The following is a 22022-nucleotide window of genomic DNA, read 5'->3' on the forward strand; positions in this document are numbered from 1 at the left end:
TAGAACTACATAGGGAAGGCACAGTACCGTAATATGAGGCCATGTCCCAACTCCGACTCGTACAGACATTCGGAAGTTCATCTTCTGTGGGAGCTGAGTTGGGGTGGGGATGGGAGGGAAGAAAGCACTCAATGGGATGTGGCTACAAATATGTTTCCACATAAACGGAGAGTCATTGTGCAGCCTCAAACTACAGCAAAACACGAGAAGCCAGCTGCTGCCTGCAGAATCTCGGGACGACGAGATGCACCAGCTTTTGCCTGACACTAGGAGCAATAGCTGAAAGTAAATGCCTTCCATGAGAGAGCTCAGAGTATAGTGCAAGGAACAGGTTTCAAGTTATCAGATTTCACTCACTGGAAGGACAATAAAAGCAGGGTTAATTGGAATTTTCAATGGAGAAGTTGGCTCAGGCAGCATCTGTGGAGTGAAAAGGACAGTTGACGTTTTGATCTGGACTGGAGAAAGAGGTTGATAGCTGGTAAAAAGAGGTGAAGGAAAGGGGTGGATCAGGAGCTGGCGGGTGATGGGTGGATCCAGCTGAGAAGGCAGATGGAGGAATGGGGAGTGAAAATAGCCATTCAGCTGGGAGGTGAGAGGAAGAGGAGGCGAAAGAGGGCTTCAGCGGGTGGAATCTGATAGGAGAGGAACTTGGAGCGTTAAACCAAGTGAGGGAGGTAGGGGGGAGATGGATGGCAGCCGTGGGGGAGGGGACAGTGGAAGGAGTCTGATGATGATAGACAGATGTGATGTGGGTACATGAGATGAAAGACGTAGGTTTGTGATGGCAGAGGTCAGAGTAGGAGGAACTGGGTAGCGGAACACAAACACATTGCTGGAGGAACTCAGCAGGCCAGATAGCTTCAATGGAAAAAGTACAGTCGACATTTCGGGACAAGACCCTTCGGTAGGACTTCTGCTGAGTTCCTCCAGCATTGTGTCTGTGTTGCTTGGATTTCCAGAATCTGCAGATTTTCTCTTGTTTGTGATAGGAAAAACAAAAAGCCAACTGGTAGATCAGGAAGAGGGGTAGTTGGGTGCCTGAACTTGAAGAATTTTCTATGATTCTCTCTCACTCTCTCTCTCTCTCTCTCTCTCTCTCTCTCTCTCTCTTCCCTCCACCTCCTGAACTAACCAGGTTTTCTGGCAATCTCTCATATTCCATTCCAGCTGCAGAGTCTTCACTCAAAAAGCCAACTGTTCCTTTTCCTCCAGAGATGCTGGCTGACCCACTGAGTTCCTCCACATTTAACATCCTCAATCTTGCATGTTCCCTTCATTGTAACACTCCCTCATATAACCCTCACCGCTCACAGTAACACTACATAACATAAACCTCACCCCTCACTGTAATACTCTCTTGTGTATATGTCACCCTCACTGTAAAACTCTATCACATAACCTTCGCCCCTCACTGTAACACTCCCTCAATTACCGTCGTCCCTCACTGTATCCCTCCATCACACAACCCTCATCCCTCACTGTAACACTCCATCACATAACCCTTAACACTCCATCACACAACCCTCATCCCTCATTGTAACATTCCCTCAATAACCCTCACCCCTCGGTGTAACACTCCCTCAATAACTATTGCCCCTCACTGTAACATTCCCTCAATAACCCTCACCCCACAACGTAACACTCCCTCAATAACTCTTGCCCTGAGTGTAACACTCCCTCATATAACCGTAATCCATTCTGTAACACTCTGACACCTGTCCCACTGCCACAAGCTTGGTGCTGGGAATAGCCGGATGTGTTAAGCAAGTGCTGTGTTCCACATCTTGTTTCCACAGACTGTATGGTTCCTACTCCAGTTTGCGAGGTGGGCTGGGCTCTGAGGCGATGGAGGACTTCACTGGCGGCATTGCTGTGACCATTCAGATGCATTCCACCAATCCCAAGGAGCTGTGGTACCTCACAAGGCGTGCCCTCCACAAGCAGACCATGATCTCCTGCTCCATCACAGTACGGCCAACAGGAAGCCTTTTTCTGCATCTTCCTTCCAATAACCCAGGATTCCAGGCCTCCTCCATTTTTGCACGATGTATAATGCACATCATTCGGAAAACCTCGATCTTGAGTGTTCCAAATATTTTAATTTATTTTTTATTTAGAGATACTGCATAGAATTAGCCATTGAGCTATATTGCCAGAGACCCACTGACTTAACCTAATCCCGGGACAATTTACACTGACCAATGAGCCTATTAACGTCTTTATAGTGTAGGAGGAAACTCTCACGTACCAAACGAGAGACCTTACAAATAGTGTCGTCATTGAACTCTGAACTCTGAGCACCCAAGCCGTGATGATGTCATGCTAACGGCTGTGCTCCCCGGGTGCCTCCTCCTGAGCACTGTTGCTCTGTTTTGTTGGGGAGGTCTATCAAAGTGGGGTGAATCGTGGAGAACAACCAAGCAAATGGGTAGCCGGAGTCATGGAGATGAGGTTGTGGTGGCAGGAGGAATGAGATTGAAAATGGGCTGAGGGCTCAGGGTGTAGAGTTGGGGGGATGGTGGAGACACAGAACAGGGGTCTCAGAGGAGGTGATGATAAGGTGGGTGGGGTCGGAGTTCAGGTGAGAGAGAGAGGGAGGATGATGGTATTGGCAGTTCAGTGTACAGGGGCATCATTGTCGTAGAGTCATAGACCATGACAGAATGAAAGCAGCCCACCTACTCCATGCTGTTACTCTGCTAGTCCCATGGACCTAACCTGCACCTGGACCATAGTTCTCCATACCACTCCCATCCACTTACTTACCCAAACTTCTTTAAAAAGTTACAGTCAAACCCACAAATACCACTTCCGCTTGCAGCTGGTTCCACACTCACTCTGAGTGAAGAAGCTTCCCCTTAGGCTCCCCTCAAATATTTCATCCTTGATCTATGACCTAGTCTTCTCCAACCTCAGTGGCAAAAGCCTAATTGCATTGAACCTTTTTACCCTAATTGCATTGGCTTATACCTCTATCAACTCTCTCTGTATTTTCCTACACTCCAGGAGATGAAGTCCCAACCTATTCAACTTTTCCTTATCCCATTTATCCCCATTCTAAGCAAAATAAAAACACTTCAGTTATTGCTCTAAGTGTCCATGATGTACTCTGACTGCTGTATGACCCACATGAGATCCGAACACTGCTTGCTGCCTCTCCCAGGAACCCTGGCATGGAGTTGTAACCATTCAGCTAGGACAGAACCCCTGACAGCCCACTGCCAGGACCTGTGAGTGGCCACTTTGACCAGGCCCTGAGGCAGACCAACAAGGAAGTCTCCCTGACTGACCCTCCTCCACCTCCACACCCAGGGCCCGAAGATCAGAAGCGTGGAGCTGAAGTCAAGCCAGAACTCGAGGATCTCTTCCCTCAGAAGTTCAGGCAGTAATTGCAAATGCTCTTCATTCCAATTACACATAGAACACAGGCTCAGAAACAGCAGGGGTCTTGGGGGGCTGTATCATTGGATATCAGATAGACTCCCAGATAGCACCAATGTGTGTTCACATTCAAGTTTATTGTCATTCAACTGTACGCATGTATACCGCCAAACAAAACAATGTTCCTCCAGACCAAGGTGCACGACACACTACATATAACTTGCACACACAACACATAAGGTATACCATCAAAGGAGACAACATCCCTCCAGACCAAGGTACACAACACAGTATATATAACTCACAAATAACACAACATGGAGTATACCACCAAATGAAACAACTTTCCTCTGTATCAAGGTGAACAACACAGTACATATAACCCACACACACAACACATAAAATAGACCACCAAACAAAACAATGTTCCTCTGTACCAAGGTGAACAACACAGAGTAATATTACCACAAATCAATCAGAATCAGAATCTTTTATTATCGCCAAGTATGTGGACACATACAGGGAATTTGATGCTGGTTTCCCTGAGCTCTTGCTGTACAGAATCAAAAAAGCAAACAAAACAATAGTGCAAATACTGTAATCGTGAACTATATACAATGAGGTATACCTGTGTATGTACAGGTGGACTTGGTTTATAATAGACTAAAATTCAAGTGTTCATAAGACTGATGGCATACGGAAAGAAACTGTTCTTGTACCTATTTGTCCTGGCATACAGTGATCTAAAGCACCTACCAAAAGGAAGGAGTTGGAACAGGTGATGTCCAGGGTGTGATGGGTCTACAATGATGCTGCTTGCTCGCTTCCTGACTCTAGATGCGGAAAAGTCCTGGATCGAGGGCAGCTTCACACCAGTAATCCTTTCCGCAGCCCTGACGGTTCTTTGGAGTCTATTCTTGTCTTGTTTGGTAGCTGATCCAAACCAGACAGTGATGGACGAACAGAGAACAGACTGGATTATTCCTGAATAGAATTGAATCAGCAGCTCCTGAGGCAGGTTGTACTTCCTGAGTTGACGTAGGAAATACAACCTCTGCTGAGCCTTTTTGATAAGAGTGTCCGCGTTAGGTGCCCACTTCAGGTCCTGGGAGATTGTGACACCCAGAAACCTGAAGGTCTGAACAAATAATAAAACGCATTTAAGTTGCAAGTTAAAACCTAACAGCACTACTAGCACCTCATATGTGGTGAGACCTGGGTGGGGGCACGGAGTTCAGTAGTCTTACAGCCCGGAGAAGGAAGCTGTTTCTGATCCTAAAAGTGGTTGTCCTAATGCTCCTGCCTATTGGTAGGGGTTTAAAGAGGTCATTGGGGGGATGAAAGAGATTATTGACAACATTATAGTGCTCCATGCAAACTGACTCCCCTCCTTCAACAAGAAAATCACCTACTGCTTATCAACCAGGAGTCCAGAACATTTCTCCTGGTTAATGTCTTCGGGAAACATAATAGGGAGGCTTAGTTCTATGTCCAGTCCAAACAGTTTGATGAATTGCTTACTGAAATCTGGTGTCCTCTGCAGAGTACACTCCCTAAACTACCAGCCTCTGGATTAGAATGCAAAGAGCAATCTCCTCTCTCACTTCCCATAATAAGTATACCCGTACAGCTTTGGACTTTGGGAGGAAACCAGAGCACTAGGAGGTAACCCATGTGGTCGCAGGGAGAACTTGTAAACTCCTTACAGATGGCACTGAAGTTGAACTCCAAGCTCCGGTATCCTGAGCTGCAATAGTTTCATGCTAATCGCTACCCTACTGTGGAGACCTACTATACCACCAGGGGACCCTTATCTGTCTTAATCTTTTTCAAAAGTTCTAACACATGACATAGATAGGACAAAGGAGGAGGTCCTGAAGAGAGATTTCCAGGAGTTAGGAAGGAAGCTGAGAAGCAGGACCTCCAGGGTAGTAATCTCGGGATTGCTATCTATGCCACGTGCTAGCGAGGGCAAGAATAGTCGGATCAGGCAGATGAATGCGTGGCTGACAGACTGGTGTAGGGGGCAGGGCTTCAGATTCTTGGATAATTGGGATCTCTTCTGGGGGAAGTATGACCTGTTCAGAAAGGACAGGTTACACCTGAACCCGAAGGGGACCAATATCCTGTCGGGAAAGTTTAATAGAGCTGTTACGGAGGGTTTAAACTAATTTGGCAGGGGGATGGGAACCGGAATGACAGAGCGGAGGAAGGGGAAAACAGAAATAAATCTAAGATAGTGAGCAGTAAAGATGTCAGGAAAGACAGGCAGGTAATGGGGCAAATTTGTAGCCATTGGGATGAGTTGCAGTGCAATAAAGTTGCAGTGAAATCAAAGCAAAAAGTATCAAATACTGGTCTTAAGGTGTTGTACTTAAATGCACGCAGCATAAGGAATAAGGCGGATGATCTTGTTGTACAGCTACAGATTGGCAGGTATGATATTGTGGCAATCTCTGAGACCTGGCTAAAGGATGCATGTCTCTGGGAGCTGAACGTCCAAGGATACACGGTGTATCGGAAGGATAGGAAGGTAGGCAGAGGGGGAGGCGTGGCTTTATTGGTAAGAAATTATATTAAATCATTAGAGGTGATATAGGATTGGAAGGTGCAGAATCTTTATGGGTTGAGCTAAGAAATAACAGCGGTAAAAGGACCCTGATGGCAGTTATTTATAGGCCTCCAAACAGCTGCAGGGATGTGGACTACAAATTACAACTGGAAATAGAAAAGGCTTGTCAGAAGGGCAGTGTTATGATAATTGTGGGGGATTTTAACATGCGAGTGGATTGGGAAAATCAGGTCGGCACTGGATCTCAAGAGAGGGAATTTGTAGAATGTCTGCGAGATGGCTTTTTAGAACAGCTTGTTGTTGAGCCCACTAGGGACTGTACTGGATTGGTTATTGTGTAATGAACCAGAGGTGATTAGAGAGATTGAGGTGAAGGAACCCTTAGGAGACAGTGATCATAACATGATTGAGTTCACTGTGAAATTTGAAAAAGAGAAGCCGAAATCTGATGTGTCGGTATTTCAGTGGAGTAAAGGAAATTACAGTGGCGTGAGAGAGAAACTGGCTAAAGTTGACTGGAAAGGGACACTGGTGGGAAAGACAGCAGAGCAGCAGTGGCTGGAGTTTATGCGAGAAATGAGGAAGGTGCAAGACAGGTATATTCCAAAAAAGAAGAAATTTTCGAGAGGAAAAAGGATGCAACCGTGGCTGGCAAGAGAAGTCAAAACCAAAGTTAAAGCAAAAGAGAGGACATACAAGGAAGCAAAAATTAGTGGGAAGACAGAGGATTGGGAAGTTTTTAAAACCTTACAAAAGGAAACCAAGAAGGTCATTAAGAGGGAAAAGATTATCTATGAAAGGAAGCTAGCAAATAATATCAAAGAGGATACTAAAATCTTTTTCAAGTATATAAAGAGTAAAAGACAGGTGAGAGTAGATATAGGACCCATAGAAAATGATGCTGGAGAAATTGTAATGGGAGATAAGAAGATGGCAGAGGAACTGAATGAGTATTTTGCATCAGTCTTCACTGAGGAAGACATCAGCAGTATACCGGACACTCAAGGGTAGCAGGGAAGAGAAGTGTGCGGAATCACAATTACGACAGAGAAAGTACTCAGGAAGCTGAATAGTCTAAAGGTAGATAAATCTCCCGGACCAGATGGAATGCACCCTCGTGTTCTGAAGGAAGTAGCTATGGAGATTGCGGAGGCATTAGCGATGATCTTTCAAAAGTCGATAGATTCTGGCATGGTTCCGGAGGACTGGAAGATTGCAAATGTCACTCCGCTATTTAAGAAGGGGGCAAGGAAGCAAAAAGGAAATTATAGACCTGTTAGCTTGATATCGGTGGTTGGGAAGTTGTTGGAGTCGATTATCAAGGATGAAGTTATAGAGTACCTGGAGGCATATGACAAGATAGGCAGAACTCAGCATGGATTCCTTAAAGGAAAATCTTGCCTGACAAACCTATTACAATTTTCTGAGGAAATTACCAGTAGGCTAGACAAGGGAGATGCAGTGGATGTTGTATATTTGGATTTTCAGAAGGCCTTTGACAAGGTGCCACACATGAGGCTACTTAACGAGATAAGACCCCATGGAATTACGGGAAAGTTACATACGTGGATAGACCGTTGGCTGATTGGCAGGAAACAGAGAGTGGGAATAAAGGGATCCTATTCTGGTTGGCTGCCGGTTACCAGTGGTGTTCCACAGGGGTCCGTGTTGGGGCCACTTCTTTTTACATTGTACATCAACGATTTGGATTATGGAATAGATGGCTTTGTGGCTAAGTTTGCTGGTGATACAAAGATAGGTGGAAGGGCCGGTAGTGCTGAGGAAACGGAGAGTCTGCAGAGAGACTTGGATAGATTGGAAGAATGGGCAGAGAAGTGGCAAATGAAGTACAATGTTGGAAAGTGTATGGTTATGCACTTTGGCAGAAAAAATAAACAGGCAGACTATTATTTAAATGGGGAAAGAATTATTTAAATTGGGAGTCCTCGTACAGGATACCCTTAAAGTTAACCTCCAGGTTGAGTCAGTAGTGAAGAAGGCGAATGCAATGTTGGCATTCATTTCTAGAGGAATAGAGTATAGGAGCAGGGATGTGATGTTGAGGCTCTATAAGGCGCTGGTGAGACCTCATTTGGAGTACTGTGGGCAGTTTTGGTCTCCTTATTTAAAAAAGGATGTGCTGACGTTGGAGAGGGTACAGAGAAGATTCACTAGAATGATTCCGGGAATGAGAGGGTTAACATATGAGGATGAGGGGAGACCTCATAGAAACATTTCGAATGTCGAAAGGCATGGACAGAGTGGATGTGGCAAAGTTGTTTCCCATGATGGGGGAGTCTAGTACGAGAGGGCATGACTTAAGGATTGAAGGGCACCCATTCAGAACAGAAATGCGAAGAAATTTTTTAGTCAGAGGGTGGTGAATCTATGGAATTTGTTGCCACGAGCAGCAGTGGAGGCCAAGTCATTGCGTGTATTTAAGGCAGAGATTGATAAGTATCTGAGTAGCCAGGGCATCAAAGGTTATGGTGAGAAGTCGGGGGAGTGGGACTAAATGGAGAATGGATCAGCTCATGATAAAATGGCGGAGCAGACTCGATGGGCCGAATGGCCGACTTCTGCTCCTTTGTCTCATAGTCTTATGGTCACATCTTCTTTCTTAACCTTGACATGTTCCAACACCGGTTCAAATTGGCCTCACGTTCATCAAGGTCCCTCTCACTTTCTAAAGTAAAAATAATTCATTTAGATCCCGCCAAAGTCTTCTAATTCTAGACACGTTTCCTCTTTTATCCCTGATTGGTCTTACCCTGGCTAGTCATGTTTCACCTGTGTGTCGAATGGGGTTTTCTTTAATCCCACTCGCAAAAGCCTTCTCATGAGGAAAGGGCCAAAGCTGATTGGTAGACTGAGGAGATGAGAAGATGATGGGGAGGTCAAGAGGGGAGGGGTGGAGTTGGGAGGCAGAGGCAGGAGGATGATAGGTGGAGACGGAGGATAAATGAAAGATGGAGTCAGGTGGGGGGAGAAGGAGAGGAAGGTGAAAGTAACTGAAGGAGGCTGATAAGTGGAGGCGTGAAGAACTTCCAGTGCTGGAGTCTGATAAGTAAGGAAGGTGGTAATGGGAGCCATTAGGAGAAAGACAAAGGGCAGAAGGAACTAGATGGAGAAGGAGGAGGAATCATGGATGAAGTGTGAGGGTGGTAGGTGGATGGAACCAGGAGGGGTAGGAAAATAAAATGGGTGATAGGGGAGTGGGGCTTTGGGAAAGGGGCAAAAACATGACTGAATGCTGGGACTTTATGGTTGTATTTCTCTCTCTAATTTAGATTAGAAAACTTTCCCAAAAGAAAAGCAAAGGCCTCTCCACATTTGTGGTTACCTCAGAAACGGTTCAGTAAAGTGTCTATGGGCAGAAGGGAGAGGGGATCCCAGGGGTATTTTAGGGCTCAGAGAGAGTGCAAATGACAACAAGGAAGTGAGGGCTAGCACCAGAGGAGAGGGAGGAGTGATTGTGGGTATCGTACTCAGCATTTTCACCTGGCCATGGGGAAACCCCTCTGCTGTGCTAAGAAAAGCTTTCAGATTTTTTAAGGAATGTTTTCTCATCCAGGTGAGAGAAAGAAATTCCACCACAAAGTGCCAATATTCCATCAACTCTCAGATTACAGTCTTCCCACTTCCCCTTCTTGTGCTCCCATTTTGCCACCTTCCCAAAGCCTCACTTCAATCCCTCCCATCACCCATTTTCCTACCTCTCCCAGTTTGATCCACCTAGAATCCCACACTTCACCCACCAATTTTCTCTCCTCCCCCTCTGGTTTCATCTGCCCTTCGCCTCTCCCCTAACGGTTCTCAGTACCACTTTCCTTATTTATCGGATTTCCAAGCTGGTAGCCCTTTGTGACCTCACTTATCACCCTCCAGCGTAGCCGTTTGGTCTATGAGATTATCAAAGGACGTGTTGGGATGTATTCCTTAGCTGCAGATTCATACAGTATGGAAACAGGCCCTTCTTGCAGTGTCCATATTCCTATCAATGGTTTGAATTGGCTAATTCATGTATTATTATCCAGGTTAGACAGATTAGTCACCTAAACCAAATGGACTAACTCCAGGGTTTCAAAAGAGGTGGCTGAAGAGATTGTGGAGGCATTAGTAATGACCTTTCATGAATCACTAGATTCTGGAATGGATCCAGAGGACTGGAAAATTGCAAATGTCACTCCACTGTCCAAGAAGGGAGGGAGATAAAATAAAGGAAATTATAGGCTAGTTAGCCTGACCTCAGTGGTTGGGAAGATGTTGGAGAGAATTGTTAAGGATGTGGTTTCCGGGTACTTGGAGGCTCATGGTAAAACAGCCCAAAGTCAGCATAGTTTCCTTACGAGAGAATAAAGTCAAACAAATCAGTTGGAATTCTTTGAAGAAATAACAAGTAGGATAGACAAAGAAGAATCAGTGGATATTGTGTCCTTGGATTTTCAGAATGCCTTCAACAAGGTGCCGTGCATGAGGCTGCTTAACAAGATAAGAGCCCATGCATTACAGGATTTTCCTAGATAGAGCACTGGCTGATCTGAAGAAAGCAAAGAGTTGGAATAAAGGGAGCCTTTTCTGATTGTGACTAGTGGTGACCCACAAGAACTGGTATTGGGGCCACTTCTTTTTACGTTGTATATCAATGATTTGGATGATGGAATTGGTGGCTTTGTGTCCAAGGTGTGTGGATGATATGAAGATAGGTAGAAGGGCAGGTTGAGGAAACAGGAGGATTTGGACAGATTAGGAGAATGGGAAAAGAAGTGGCAAATGGAATACAGTGTCCGGAAGTGTATGGTCATGCACTTTAGAAGAAGGAATAAAAGTGTAGACTATTTTCTAAGCAGGAAGAAAATTCAAAAATACAAGGTACAAAGAGATTTGCGGATCTTTGTGCAGGATTCCCTAAAGGTTCATATCCAGGTTGAGTTGAAGGTGAGGAAGCCAAATGCAATGTTAGCATTCATTGTGAGAGCTCGAGAATATAAAAGCAAGGATGTAATGATGAGGCTTTATAAAGCACTGGTGAGCCCTCACTAGGAATATTGTGAGTAATTTTGGGCCTGTAATTTAAGAAAGGATGTGCTGACTTTCAGACAGGGTTCACAACAATGATTCCAGGAATGAAAGGCTTATCGTATGAGGAGCGATTGATGGCTCTGGGCCTGTACTCACTGGAATTTAGAAGAATGAGGGGGGCCCAGATAGAGTGGATGTGGAGAAGATGTTTGGTGGTAGAGCCCAGGGCCAGAGGTTACAGCCTCAGGATAAAGAGACATCCACTTAGAACAGAAATGAGGATTTTCTTGAGCCAGAGGGTGATGAATCTGTGGAATTCCTGGGCACAGGTGGCTGTGGAGGCCAGGTCATTGTACATAATTAAGATGGAGATTGATAAGTTCTTAAGTAGTCAGGGTATGAAAGACTATGGGGAAAAAACAGAAGAATAGGGTTGAGAGGAAAATGGATGAAATGGCAGAGCAAACCCCTTGGGCCAAATGGCCTGATACTGCTTCCATCCCTTATGATCTTATGTACCAAGAAAATGCCATCCATACAAATCATCTCAAATGCAGAATAAGCTGTTTTAGTTACAGAGAGTGTGGTCCAGGCAACAAAAAAGGGAGGTAAGTTCAATAGTGAGACAGAAGCTGGTGGTACATGATTTCAGCCTTTTGGATATTCTGCCGAATGGAAGGAGGAAAGGGGTGTTAAGGTCTTTGATTATGCTGGCTATTTTACAGAGACAGCAAGATGTGTAGACTAGTCAGGCCCAGTTGCTCATGTTTGGCCCATACCCCTCTAAAGTTCTTCTGTCTATGTATCTATCCAAGTGCCTTTTTGTCTTCAGGGATGATCTCAGGGACTGATGTTGGCGCTAATCCTAACCATATAACTTTCTAGGTCAAAGACCCCAACGAGATTGAGAAGGACCAGGGTCTAGGCTTGATGGCCTTGCATGCTTACGCTATCGTGGATGCAGACAAGGTGAGTGTCCAGTCCATGGCCTGTTAGCACTGGGGGAGGAACAGTAGTGATTAAAACTCCAATATACATGCTGAAGACATTGTGAATTCTAAAAATAGCTTGTTAATGAGAGAGGTCAGAGGAGAGTGGCAGACTAGTTGAAGCCGACAGGAATGGTGATGGATGCTGCCTACTGTGGGGAAGGATGTGCCCGTGATGTATACGGCTGGGTCCACTACTCTCTACATTCCTCTGCGTTTTAGTTGCTCTGCCAGATCCTGAAGGGATCCGGAAGGGAGTGGGAAATATCACCTGCTGACCCTGATGCCTAAATACTGGGATTTGTGAATGGTCAATAGTAGATACACTGGACAACAAAAAATTTTGCTTCCTGAATACTTTTCGGTGCATCTTATGGGGTTTGGGCTGCAAATCATGAAAATCACCGTGAAATTTCCCTATCACACATCAATTTTTTGAAATCGCCTATATTTCTTATTTCTAGTCAATTAAAATTTTGCCAATAATGTAAGTTGAAAAGTTTTCTATCTTGTCCAGACATACCTGAGCATGCTTAGGCAGGGTGGATGCTGCATGGTAGCACAGGTTTTAGGAAGGCTGTAAAATCATCACACACACACCATTCTGAGCATTGCATTCAAATGTAGAGTATATCGGTTTGTGGATCACGTTGATGTGATTATAATACAATAATTGTACTTTGAGGAATATTTGTGATAGCAATAATTCTCACCACTGTTGTAACAGCCTCAATACTTTCTGTTATACTTGTGACAAGTATATGCTTAAATCTCAAAGATGGAGCATGACTCCTTGTATTAAGAAAGCCTCTGAGCTCTACTTTTGGGGTAAAATCGGTGACCAAGACAAAGCCTGGACTCCTCACATTTGTTGTGCAACATACATGTCGATCAGTAAAGGACATCGAGGAACAGATATGTAATCAGATTAAGGGAATGTATAAAAATAATAGGGTTGTTTTCATGGGTGATTTCAACATCCCTAATATAAACTGGGACCTTCTGAGTGTAAGGGATTTAAATGGGGCAGAATTTGTTAAGTGTATTCAGGAAGGGTTCTTAAATCAACATGTGGATGGTCCAATGGGAGGAGGGGCCGTACTGGACCTGGTGCTGGGCAATGAGCCTGCCCAGGTGATTGACCTTTCAGTGGATGAACAGTTGGGGAACAGTGACCACAGCTCCTCAACTTTCAGGATAGCTATGGATAAAGATAGGAATGTTCCTTGTGGGAAAGTTTTAATTTGGAGTAGGGCAAATTATGATGGCATTAGGCAAGAACTAAGAAGTATTAATTAGGAACAGCTTTTCTCTGGCAAGTCCATATCAGGCGTGGAGAGGGTGTTTAAAGATCAATTGCACAGAGTACAGGAATGTTCCTGTTAGAATAAAGGACGGAGATGGAAAGATAAGCAAACCTTGGATGTCCAGAGAGGTGATGAATTTAGTTAAGAAGAAAAAGGAAAAGTATGTAAAGCTTCAGAAGTTAGGATCAAACGTAGCACGTGAGGAGTGTAAAGAGGCCAGAAAAGAGCTAAAGAAAGGAATTAGGAAAGCCAGGAGGGGACATGAAAAGTCCTTGGCTTATAATGAAAATGAATCCCAAGACATTCTATACATACATCAAGAGCAAGGGGGAGGGAGAGGGTGGGACCACTCAAAGATAAAAGGGTAGTATTTGCCTAGATGCAGAGAGTGTGAACAAGGCACTTAATGAGTAATCAGCATTTACCAAGGAAAAGGATATGGAGGACCAGGGGATCACTGCTGAGTGTATAAATATGTTCGGGCATTTAGAGGTCAAGGAGGAGGAAGTGTTGGGCCTCCTAATGAGTGTTAAGGTGGATAAGTCCCCAGGGCCTGATGGGATTTACCCCAGGTTATTGATGGAGGCAACAGACAAGATTGCTGGGCCTTGACCAGCATCTCCGTGTCCTCTCTAGCCACAGGCAAGGTTCCAGAAGACTGGTGAGTGGCTAATGTAGTACCTCTATTTAAGAAGGGAACAAGGGAAAATCCTGGGAACTATAGACCAATGAGTCTCACATCATTTTAGGGAAATTGTTGGAAGAAATTCTTAGGGATAGGATATATGAACATTTGGAAATCGTGGCCTAATTATGGAGAGCCAGCATGGCTTTGTGTGGGGCAGGTCATGTCTTACCAACTTGATTGAGTTTTTTGACAAGGTGACAAGAGATTGATGAGGTAATGGATGTTGTCTGCATGGATTTTAGTAAGGTGTTTGACAAAGTTCCTGATGGGGTCTAATCCCCCCATTAAGATGCATAGGGTCCATGGTGAATTAGATAGTGGTTGAAGGGACTTATTCAAGCTGGAGGTCTATAATTAGTGGAGTTCCACAGGGAGCTGTGCTGGGACCTCTGCTGTTTGTGATGTACATAAATATCCTGGATGAAAATGTAGATGTGGGGTTAGTAAATTTGTGGATGATACCAAGATTGGTGGAGTTATGGATTGTGTAGAAGACTGGCAAAAAATACAGCATGATATAGAACATTTGCAGATATGGTTTCAAAGGTACATTTAATGTCAGAGAAATGTATACAATATACACCTTGAAGTGTTTTTTCTTCACAGACATCCACGAGAAACAGAGGACTGCCCCAATGAATGAATGACAGTTAAATGTTAGAACCCCAAAGTCCCCCCCCAGCTCCTCCCTTCCACATATAAGTGGCAGCAAGAAATGCTAAGAAATGGCAGATGGAGTTTAACCCAGATAAATGTGAGGTATTGCACTTTGCTAGGGCAAATGCAAGGAGACAGTACACTAGCACAGCAAGATCTTAACAGTGTTGCTGAGCAGAGAGATCCCTCTCCCCAAGAGATCCAGGTTCATAGCTCCATGAAAATGGCTACACAGATCAATAAGGAAGTTAAGAAGGCTTATGGAATACTTGCTTTTATTAGTCAAGGCACTGAGTTCGAAAGCCGGAAAGTTATGTTGCAACTTTATAAAATTCTGATTAGATCACATCTGGAGTATTGTGGACGGTTCTGGTTGCCCCACTATAGGAAGGATGTTGAGGATTTGGAGAGGGTGTGAAAGAGGTTTACCAGGATGCTGCCCAGTTTAGAGGGCATGTGCTGTCACAAGAGGCTAGATAAATATGGGTTGTTTTTTCTTCTGAAGCATTGGAGGCTGAGGGGAGATGTGATAGAAGTTTGCATGATTATGAGAGGCATAGACAGAGTGAACAGAAAGTATGTTTCCCAGGGTTGAGATGTCTAATACCAGAGGGCATGCATTGAAGGTGAGAGGGGTAGGTTCAAGGGGGATGTGACGTGTATGTTTTTTACTCAGAGAGTGGCAGATGCCTGGTATGGTGGTAGAGGTAAATACATTAGAGGCTTTTAAGCAATATTTGGATAGGCACATGGATGGAAAGATATGGACATTATGTAGGTAGGAGAGATTCATGTTTGGGTGTTTTTGATTTACTTTTTATCTAGTTCAGCACAACATTGTGGGCTGAATGGCCTGTTCCTGTGCTGTACTCAGAGCCTGGCTCAGAGGTACTCAAAAGTCAATGTCATTCACTGTCCCGATGATATGGTGAGAGCAGAAGGATCATGTGCCAGACTGCTGCTTCTGTCTGACCAGTGTGTCTGGTTTCGCTGGTAAAAACAAGAAATCCATTGAATCTCCCTTCAGCCATGAGACCTGTGCCACATGATGATGGTCTTCCAGTACCAAAGCCACCAGAGACATGGAGTCTAGAGGAGGCAGACGAAGATGCCATGATACACGAGCCAGGAATGCAAAAAGCAACACTGATACTGATACAGATTTTGAACCCTTTATGTTGTGTGAGCCTCATCTGATAACTCAATCTGAGTTAAGTGACCTGGTCAGAGACCTGGGTATGTCAAAGGCAAAAGCAGAATTAGTGGGGTCAAGTCTGCAAGAATGGAGCCTGCTGATACAGGGTGCAAAATTTCCATGAAGGATTTTGATATTTGAGACAGATGTTTCCCAGAATAACTGATGCCAGGATTAAGGAAGGTCCACAAATCAAACAGATCATCAGTGACAAATTCAAAGAACTTCTAGTGGAACCAGAGAAAATCACATGGAAGGCCTTCAAAGATGTTGTTGAAAAATTTCTTGGCAGCAACAGAGCACCGAACTACATGCAGCTGGTTGACAACATGCTTCAAGCATACAAAACCATGCCACTAAATATTGTTTTTCTGCATTCCCATTAATACTTCATCGCTGCAAATCTTGGCACTATCAGTGAAGAGCATGGTAAAAGGTTTCACCAGGACATTGCAGTCATGGAGAAACAGTATCAGGGAACTGGAATCCATCAATGCTGGCTGATTATTGTTGGACACTTAAGCAAGAAGCCTCAGACACTGAGTACAAATTAAAATCATCAACAAAACACTTTCAGCTGAGCTTAACTATTGTAAGGTGTCAGCAACATTGTGCAATTAAATACATTGTATTCAATAAAAGTTAATTTCTTGTTTCTCCAAATTTCTACATAATGCAAGTAGTCTGAAATTATATTTGTGTTCAAGCAGTCTATCATAACCAAAACCAAATTCTGAGGAGGCAACACTTTCTAAAAAAATTTGCTGTCCAGTGTTATTGGAGTTTTACTGCACCATGTTTGTCCTCACCTGTCCCTGCACACAACAGGGACACAGAGAGGCCAAACGACTACAGAACCAACAGCAAAGCAGTGTACTGTCTGCCCGCTATGCATCAGTGTGCCTGGTGATTTCATTCTGGGTCATGGAGATCTTGAACACTACTGGTGGTGTGACCCTCTGCCCATCCCATGCAGTTTCTCACCAGTTCCTTTCCCCATCCACAGGTAAGGATGCCCAGCTCTTCCATAAAACTCTTCCGGCTGCGGAATCCGTGGGGTCGGGTAGAGTACAATGGACCCTGGAGTGACAGGTAACAGGAAGAATCCTTAGCTTTTCTTTTGGAAATTTTGTGCCCATCCAGATTGGGAAGGGAAGTACAGTCACATAAAAACTGGATCCCTTCAGAAACACACACGTGCAAAATGCTGGAGGAACTCATCAAGTCCTGATGAAGGATCTTGGCCAGAAACATTAACTGTTTATTCCCCTCCATAGATGCTGCTTGACCTGATCAGTTCCTTCTGCATTTTGTGTATGTTGTTCAAGATTTTCAGCAACTGCAGAAACCCTTGTGTGATTCAGGTCCCTTCAAGCAGGTCCAGAACAATATATGTGAGACACAGAATAAAGCTCCCTCCACACTGTCCTTTCAGATATTCTGAGAACAGGGACAATGTGTGTGATGGTTCTTCCCTGGTACAATAGGGACCCGGGCTGGAGGGTGCAGTTTGGTGCCCTGATTACAAGCTTTGAAGTTGCCACGTGGCTCTCTCAGGTTCCTGCCACTCCCGGGGCCCAGAAAAGGCCATATGTAGTGTGGAAAGGGTTAGGAGGAGGATATCTGGGTTGCCTCACTGGAAGGCCTGGCCAAATGGGCTGAGGAGGTGGGAAATCAAGAGCTCCTGCCTTCTCCCCGTAATCTTTGACATCCTTACTAATCAAGAACCTATCAACCTCCACTTTAAATATACCCAATGACTTGGCCTCCACAGCCATCTGTGGCAATGAATTCCACAGATTCACCACCCTAAAGCAAAAGAAATTCCTCTTCATTTCTGTTCTAAAGCAATGTCCTTGTATTCTGAGGCTGTGACCTCTGGTCCTAGATCCACCACTATAGGATTCATCCTGTCCATGTCCACTTTATCTAAGACTTTCCATATTTGATAGGTTTCAATGGGATTCCCCTCTCAATCTTCTAATCTCTAGTGAATACAAGCACAGAGCCATTGAACACTCCTCACTCCTCTCCCTTCCATTCCCGGATTCATTCTTGTCAGCCTCCTCTAGACCCCCTCCGATGCCAGTGCATCCATTCTTAGATAAGGGCTCAAAATTGGTCACCGTGATCCAAGAGTGATCTGAGCGATGGCTTAGAAGTGTACAAAATTAGAGGGATAAAAACACGGTAAGTTGTAGGAAAGCCTTACCTTTAGCAGGGAGGTCTAAAAATGAAGGACATAGGTAAAAGGAGGAATTTTTTCATACAGAGGAGCACTGAAACATGGTGAGCTCTGCCTAAAAGGTTTTTGGAGACAGAGACCCTCACAATGTTGAAGAGATATCTAGATGAGAACTTGAATTATCAAGGTTACAGACCAAATGCTGGAAATGGTCAGCAAGGATATGATATGCTGAAGGACCTGTTTCTGCATTGTATGACTCTTGCTCTGGGTTCCAACTTCCAGCCTCACCCTTCTCCATTGCCTTCATTCCACAGGTCATCCAAGTGGAAGGAAGTCAGTGTGGAGGAAAAGTCCAGGCTAAAGCTGAAGATTAGTGAGGATGGCGAGTTCTGGTAGGACCTTTCCTCGGATGGAAGTGGAGGAGAAGGGCTTGCATGGGAAACTGCGAGGGGCTTGAAAAGGATTGTTCGTAGGGTGATGGGTCTGTGGGGATGGGTGGAGCGACCTTCGCTAGACAACTGTTTCCATTAGATGGTCTCAGTTCTCATCTGCTCCCCACTGCTTTGTAAGGTAAGATGCAGAGGAGAGAAAACATTGAGAACCATTGGTGTGTCCCCGCCAGCACTCCTGAAGTATCCCTCCTTCCAGAGCAGCCAAGATGAACATTCAGCTGTCTTAGACAAGTGTGTGTGTGTGTGTGTGTGAGAGAGAGAGAGATCTGTGTGTGTGTGTGTGTGTGTGTGTGTGTGTACACATGTATATGTTCTCCCTCACTCACTTCCCCACTGAAGACTGCATAAACCCTGGGTGACTGTCATTGCAGCTTTCATCAGCACAGCATAGCTCCAGCTCTTGGCCAATGGACTAGCAAAGCCACAAGCAGGAAGAATGGTCCACTCCTGCATCTTAGGCATTGACATGTTAAAGAGACATGGTATCACACAGTATCAAACCCCTAGTTGGAACTAGGAGTAATCCCTCATCTGTATCCTGTGCAGTGCCTTGGGATCTGCACTGTAATAGTGCAAGATAAAATGAAAGGCCTCACTGTTCAGCATTGGCTTTCATAGAACATAGAACATAGAACAGTACAGCACAGTACAGGCCCTTCGGCCCACATTGTTGTGCCGACCCTCAAACCTTGCCTCCCATATAACCCCCACCTTGAATTCCTCCATATACCTGTCTACTAGTCTCTTAAATTTCACTAGTGTGTCTGCCTCCACCACTGACTCAGGCAGTGTATTCCACGCACCAACCACTCTCTGAGTAAAAAAACTTCCTCTAATATCCCCCTTGAACTTCCCACCCCTTACGTTAAAGCCAAGTCCCCTTGTAATGAGCAGTGGTGCCCTGGGGAAGAGGTGCTGGCGATCCACTCTATCTATTTCTCTTAATATCTTGTACACCTCTATCATGCCTCCTGTCATCCTCCTTCTCTCCAAAGAGCAAAGCCCGAGCTCCCTTAACCTCTGATCATAATTCATACTCTCTAAACCAGGCAGTATCCTGGTAAATCTCCTCTGTACCCTTTCCAATGCTTCCACATCCTTCCTATAGTGAGGCGACCAGAACTGGACACAGTACTCCAAGTGTGGCCTAACCAGAGTTTTATAGAGCTGCATCATTACCTCGCGACTTTTCAACTCTATCCCTCGACTTATGAAAGCAAACACCCATAAGCTTTCTTAACTACCCTATCTACCTGTGAAGCAACTTTCAGGGATCTGTGGCTGTGTACCCCCAGATCCCTCTGCTCCTCCACACTACCAAGTATCCTGCCATTTACTTTATACTCTGCCTTGGAGTTTGTCCTTCCAAAGTGTACCACCTCACACTTCTCTGGGTTGAACTCCATCTGCCACTTCTCAGCCCACTTCTGCATCCTATCAATCTCTCTCTGCAATCTTTGACAATCCTCTGCACTATCTACAACACCACCAACCTTTGTGTCGTCTGCAAACTTGCCAACCCATCCTTCTACCCCCACATCCAGGTAGTAACTGGGACACCACTCATCACAACCCTCCAATCCAAATGTACTCCCTCTACCACAACCCTCTGCCTTCTGCAGGCAAGCTAATTCTGAATCCACCTGGCCAAACTTCCCTGGATCCCAAGCCTTCTGACTTTCTGAATAAGCCTACCGTGTGGAACCTTGTCAAATGCCTTACCAAAATGCGAAGATCACATCCACTGCACAACCCTCATCTATATGCCTGGTCACCTCCTCAAAGAACTCTATCAAGCTTGTTAGACACGGTCTGCCCTTCACAAAGCCATGCTGACTGTCCCTGATCAGACCATGATTCTCTAAATGCCCATAGATCCGATCTCTAAGAATCTTTTCCAGCAGCTTTCCCACCACAGACGTAAGGCTCACTGGTCTATAATTACCCGGACTATCCCATAACCTTTTTTGAAAAAGGGGACAACATTCGCCTCCCTCCAATCCTCCGGTACCATTCCTGTAGACAACGAGGACATAAAGATCCCAGCCAGAGGCTCAGCAATCTCTTCTCTTGCTTCGTGGAGCAGACTGGGGAATATTCTGTCAGGCCACGGGGACTTTTCCGTCCTAATGTATTTTAATAACTCCAACATCTCCTCTGCCTTAATATCAACATGCTCCAGAACATTAACCTCATTCATATTGTCCTCACCGTCATCAAGTTCCCTCTCATTGGTGAATACCGAAGAGAAGTATTCATTGAGGACCTTGCTCATCTCCACAGCCTCCAGGCACATCTTCCCACCTTTATCTCTAATCGGTCCTACCTTCACTCCTGTCATCCTTTTGTTCTTCACATAATTGAAGAATGCCTTGGGGTTTTCCTTTACCCTGCTCGCCAAGGCCTTCTCATGCCCCCTTCTTGCTCTCCTCAGCCCCTTCTTAAGCTCCCTTCTTGCTGCCCTATATTCCTCAATAGACCCACCCCTCTGATCTTTGCTTCCTAAACCTTATGTATGCTGCCTTCTTCCACCTGACTAGATTTTCCACCTCACTTGTCACCCATGGTTCCTTCACCCTACCATTCTTTATCTTCCTCACCGGCACAAATTTATCCCTAACATCCTGCAAGAGATTTCTAAGCATCGACCACATGTCCATAGTATATTTCCCTGCAAAAACAGCATCCGAATTCACACCTGCAAGTTCTAGCCTTATAGCCTCATAATTTGCCCTTCCCCAATTAAAAATGTTCCTGTCCTCTCTGATTCTATCCTTTTCCATGATAATGCTAAAGGCCAGGGAGCGGTGGTCACTGTCCCCCAGATGCTCACCCACTGAGAGATCTGTGACCTGACCCGGTTCATTACCTAATACTAGATCTAGTATGGCATTCTCCCTAGTCAGCCTGTCAACATACTGTGACAGGAATCCGTCCTGGACACACTTAACAAACTCTGCCCCATCTAAACCCTTGGAACTAATCAGGTGCCAATCAATATTAGGGAAGTTAAAGTCACCCATGATAACAACCCTGTTATTTTTGCACCTTTCCAAAATCTTTCTCCCAATCTGCTCCTCGGTATCTCTGCTGCTACCAGGGGGCTGATAGAATACTCTCAATAGAGTAACTGCTCCCTTCCTGTTCCTCACTTCCACCCATACTGACTCAAAAGAAGATCCTGCTACATTACCCACCCTTTCTGTAGCTGTAATAGTATCCCTGACCAGTAATGATTGAATACATGGATAGTAAAGGTTTAGGCCAGGGGTTACCAACCTTTTTTAATGCCATGGACCCCTACCATTAACCAAGGGGTGCATTGACCCCAGGTTGGGAACCCCTGGTTTAGAGGGGTATGAGCCAAACAAAGGCTTGGTCAACTTGGACTGAAGGATCAGTTTCCATGCTCTGTGACTTTATAACACCCCACAGCTTCTGCCTGACCTGCTAAGTACTTCCAGTCTTTCTGACAATGATCATAAGACAGGTCCTAAAATGCTTTGGTGACCAAGAGGTGTCTTGTGTTGAGGCGCTTAATGTCCTTGTGGGTTAGAATGTCTTAGCC

General features: G+C 44.9%; 1 protein-coding gene across 1 annotated transcript in view; it reads left to right on the forward strand.

Annotated features, from left to right (window-relative positions):
- LOC140204044 (calpain-8-like) overlaps positions 1 to 22022 on the forward strand; it is a 205112-nt gene that overhangs the window by 100564 nt on the left and 82526 nt on the right. Inside the window, exons 5-8 of the mRNA XM_072270290.1 lie at positions 1800 to 1971; positions 11864 to 11947; positions 16821 to 16906; positions 18317 to 18394. Of these exons, the coding sequence (XP_072126391.1) occupies positions 1800 to 1971; positions 11864 to 11947; positions 16821 to 16906; positions 18317 to 18394 (420 nt within the window). The remainder of the gene's footprint in view (positions 1 to 1799; positions 1972 to 11863; positions 11948 to 16820; positions 16907 to 18316; positions 18395 to 22022) is intronic.

This window comes from Mobula birostris, chromosome 10 (genome assembly GCF_030028105.1).
Source record: "Mobula birostris isolate sMobBir1 chromosome 10, sMobBir1.hap1, whole genome shotgun sequence".
Taxonomy (NCBI): domain Eukaryota; kingdom Metazoa; phylum Chordata; class Chondrichthyes; order Myliobatiformes; family Myliobatidae; genus Mobula; species Mobula birostris.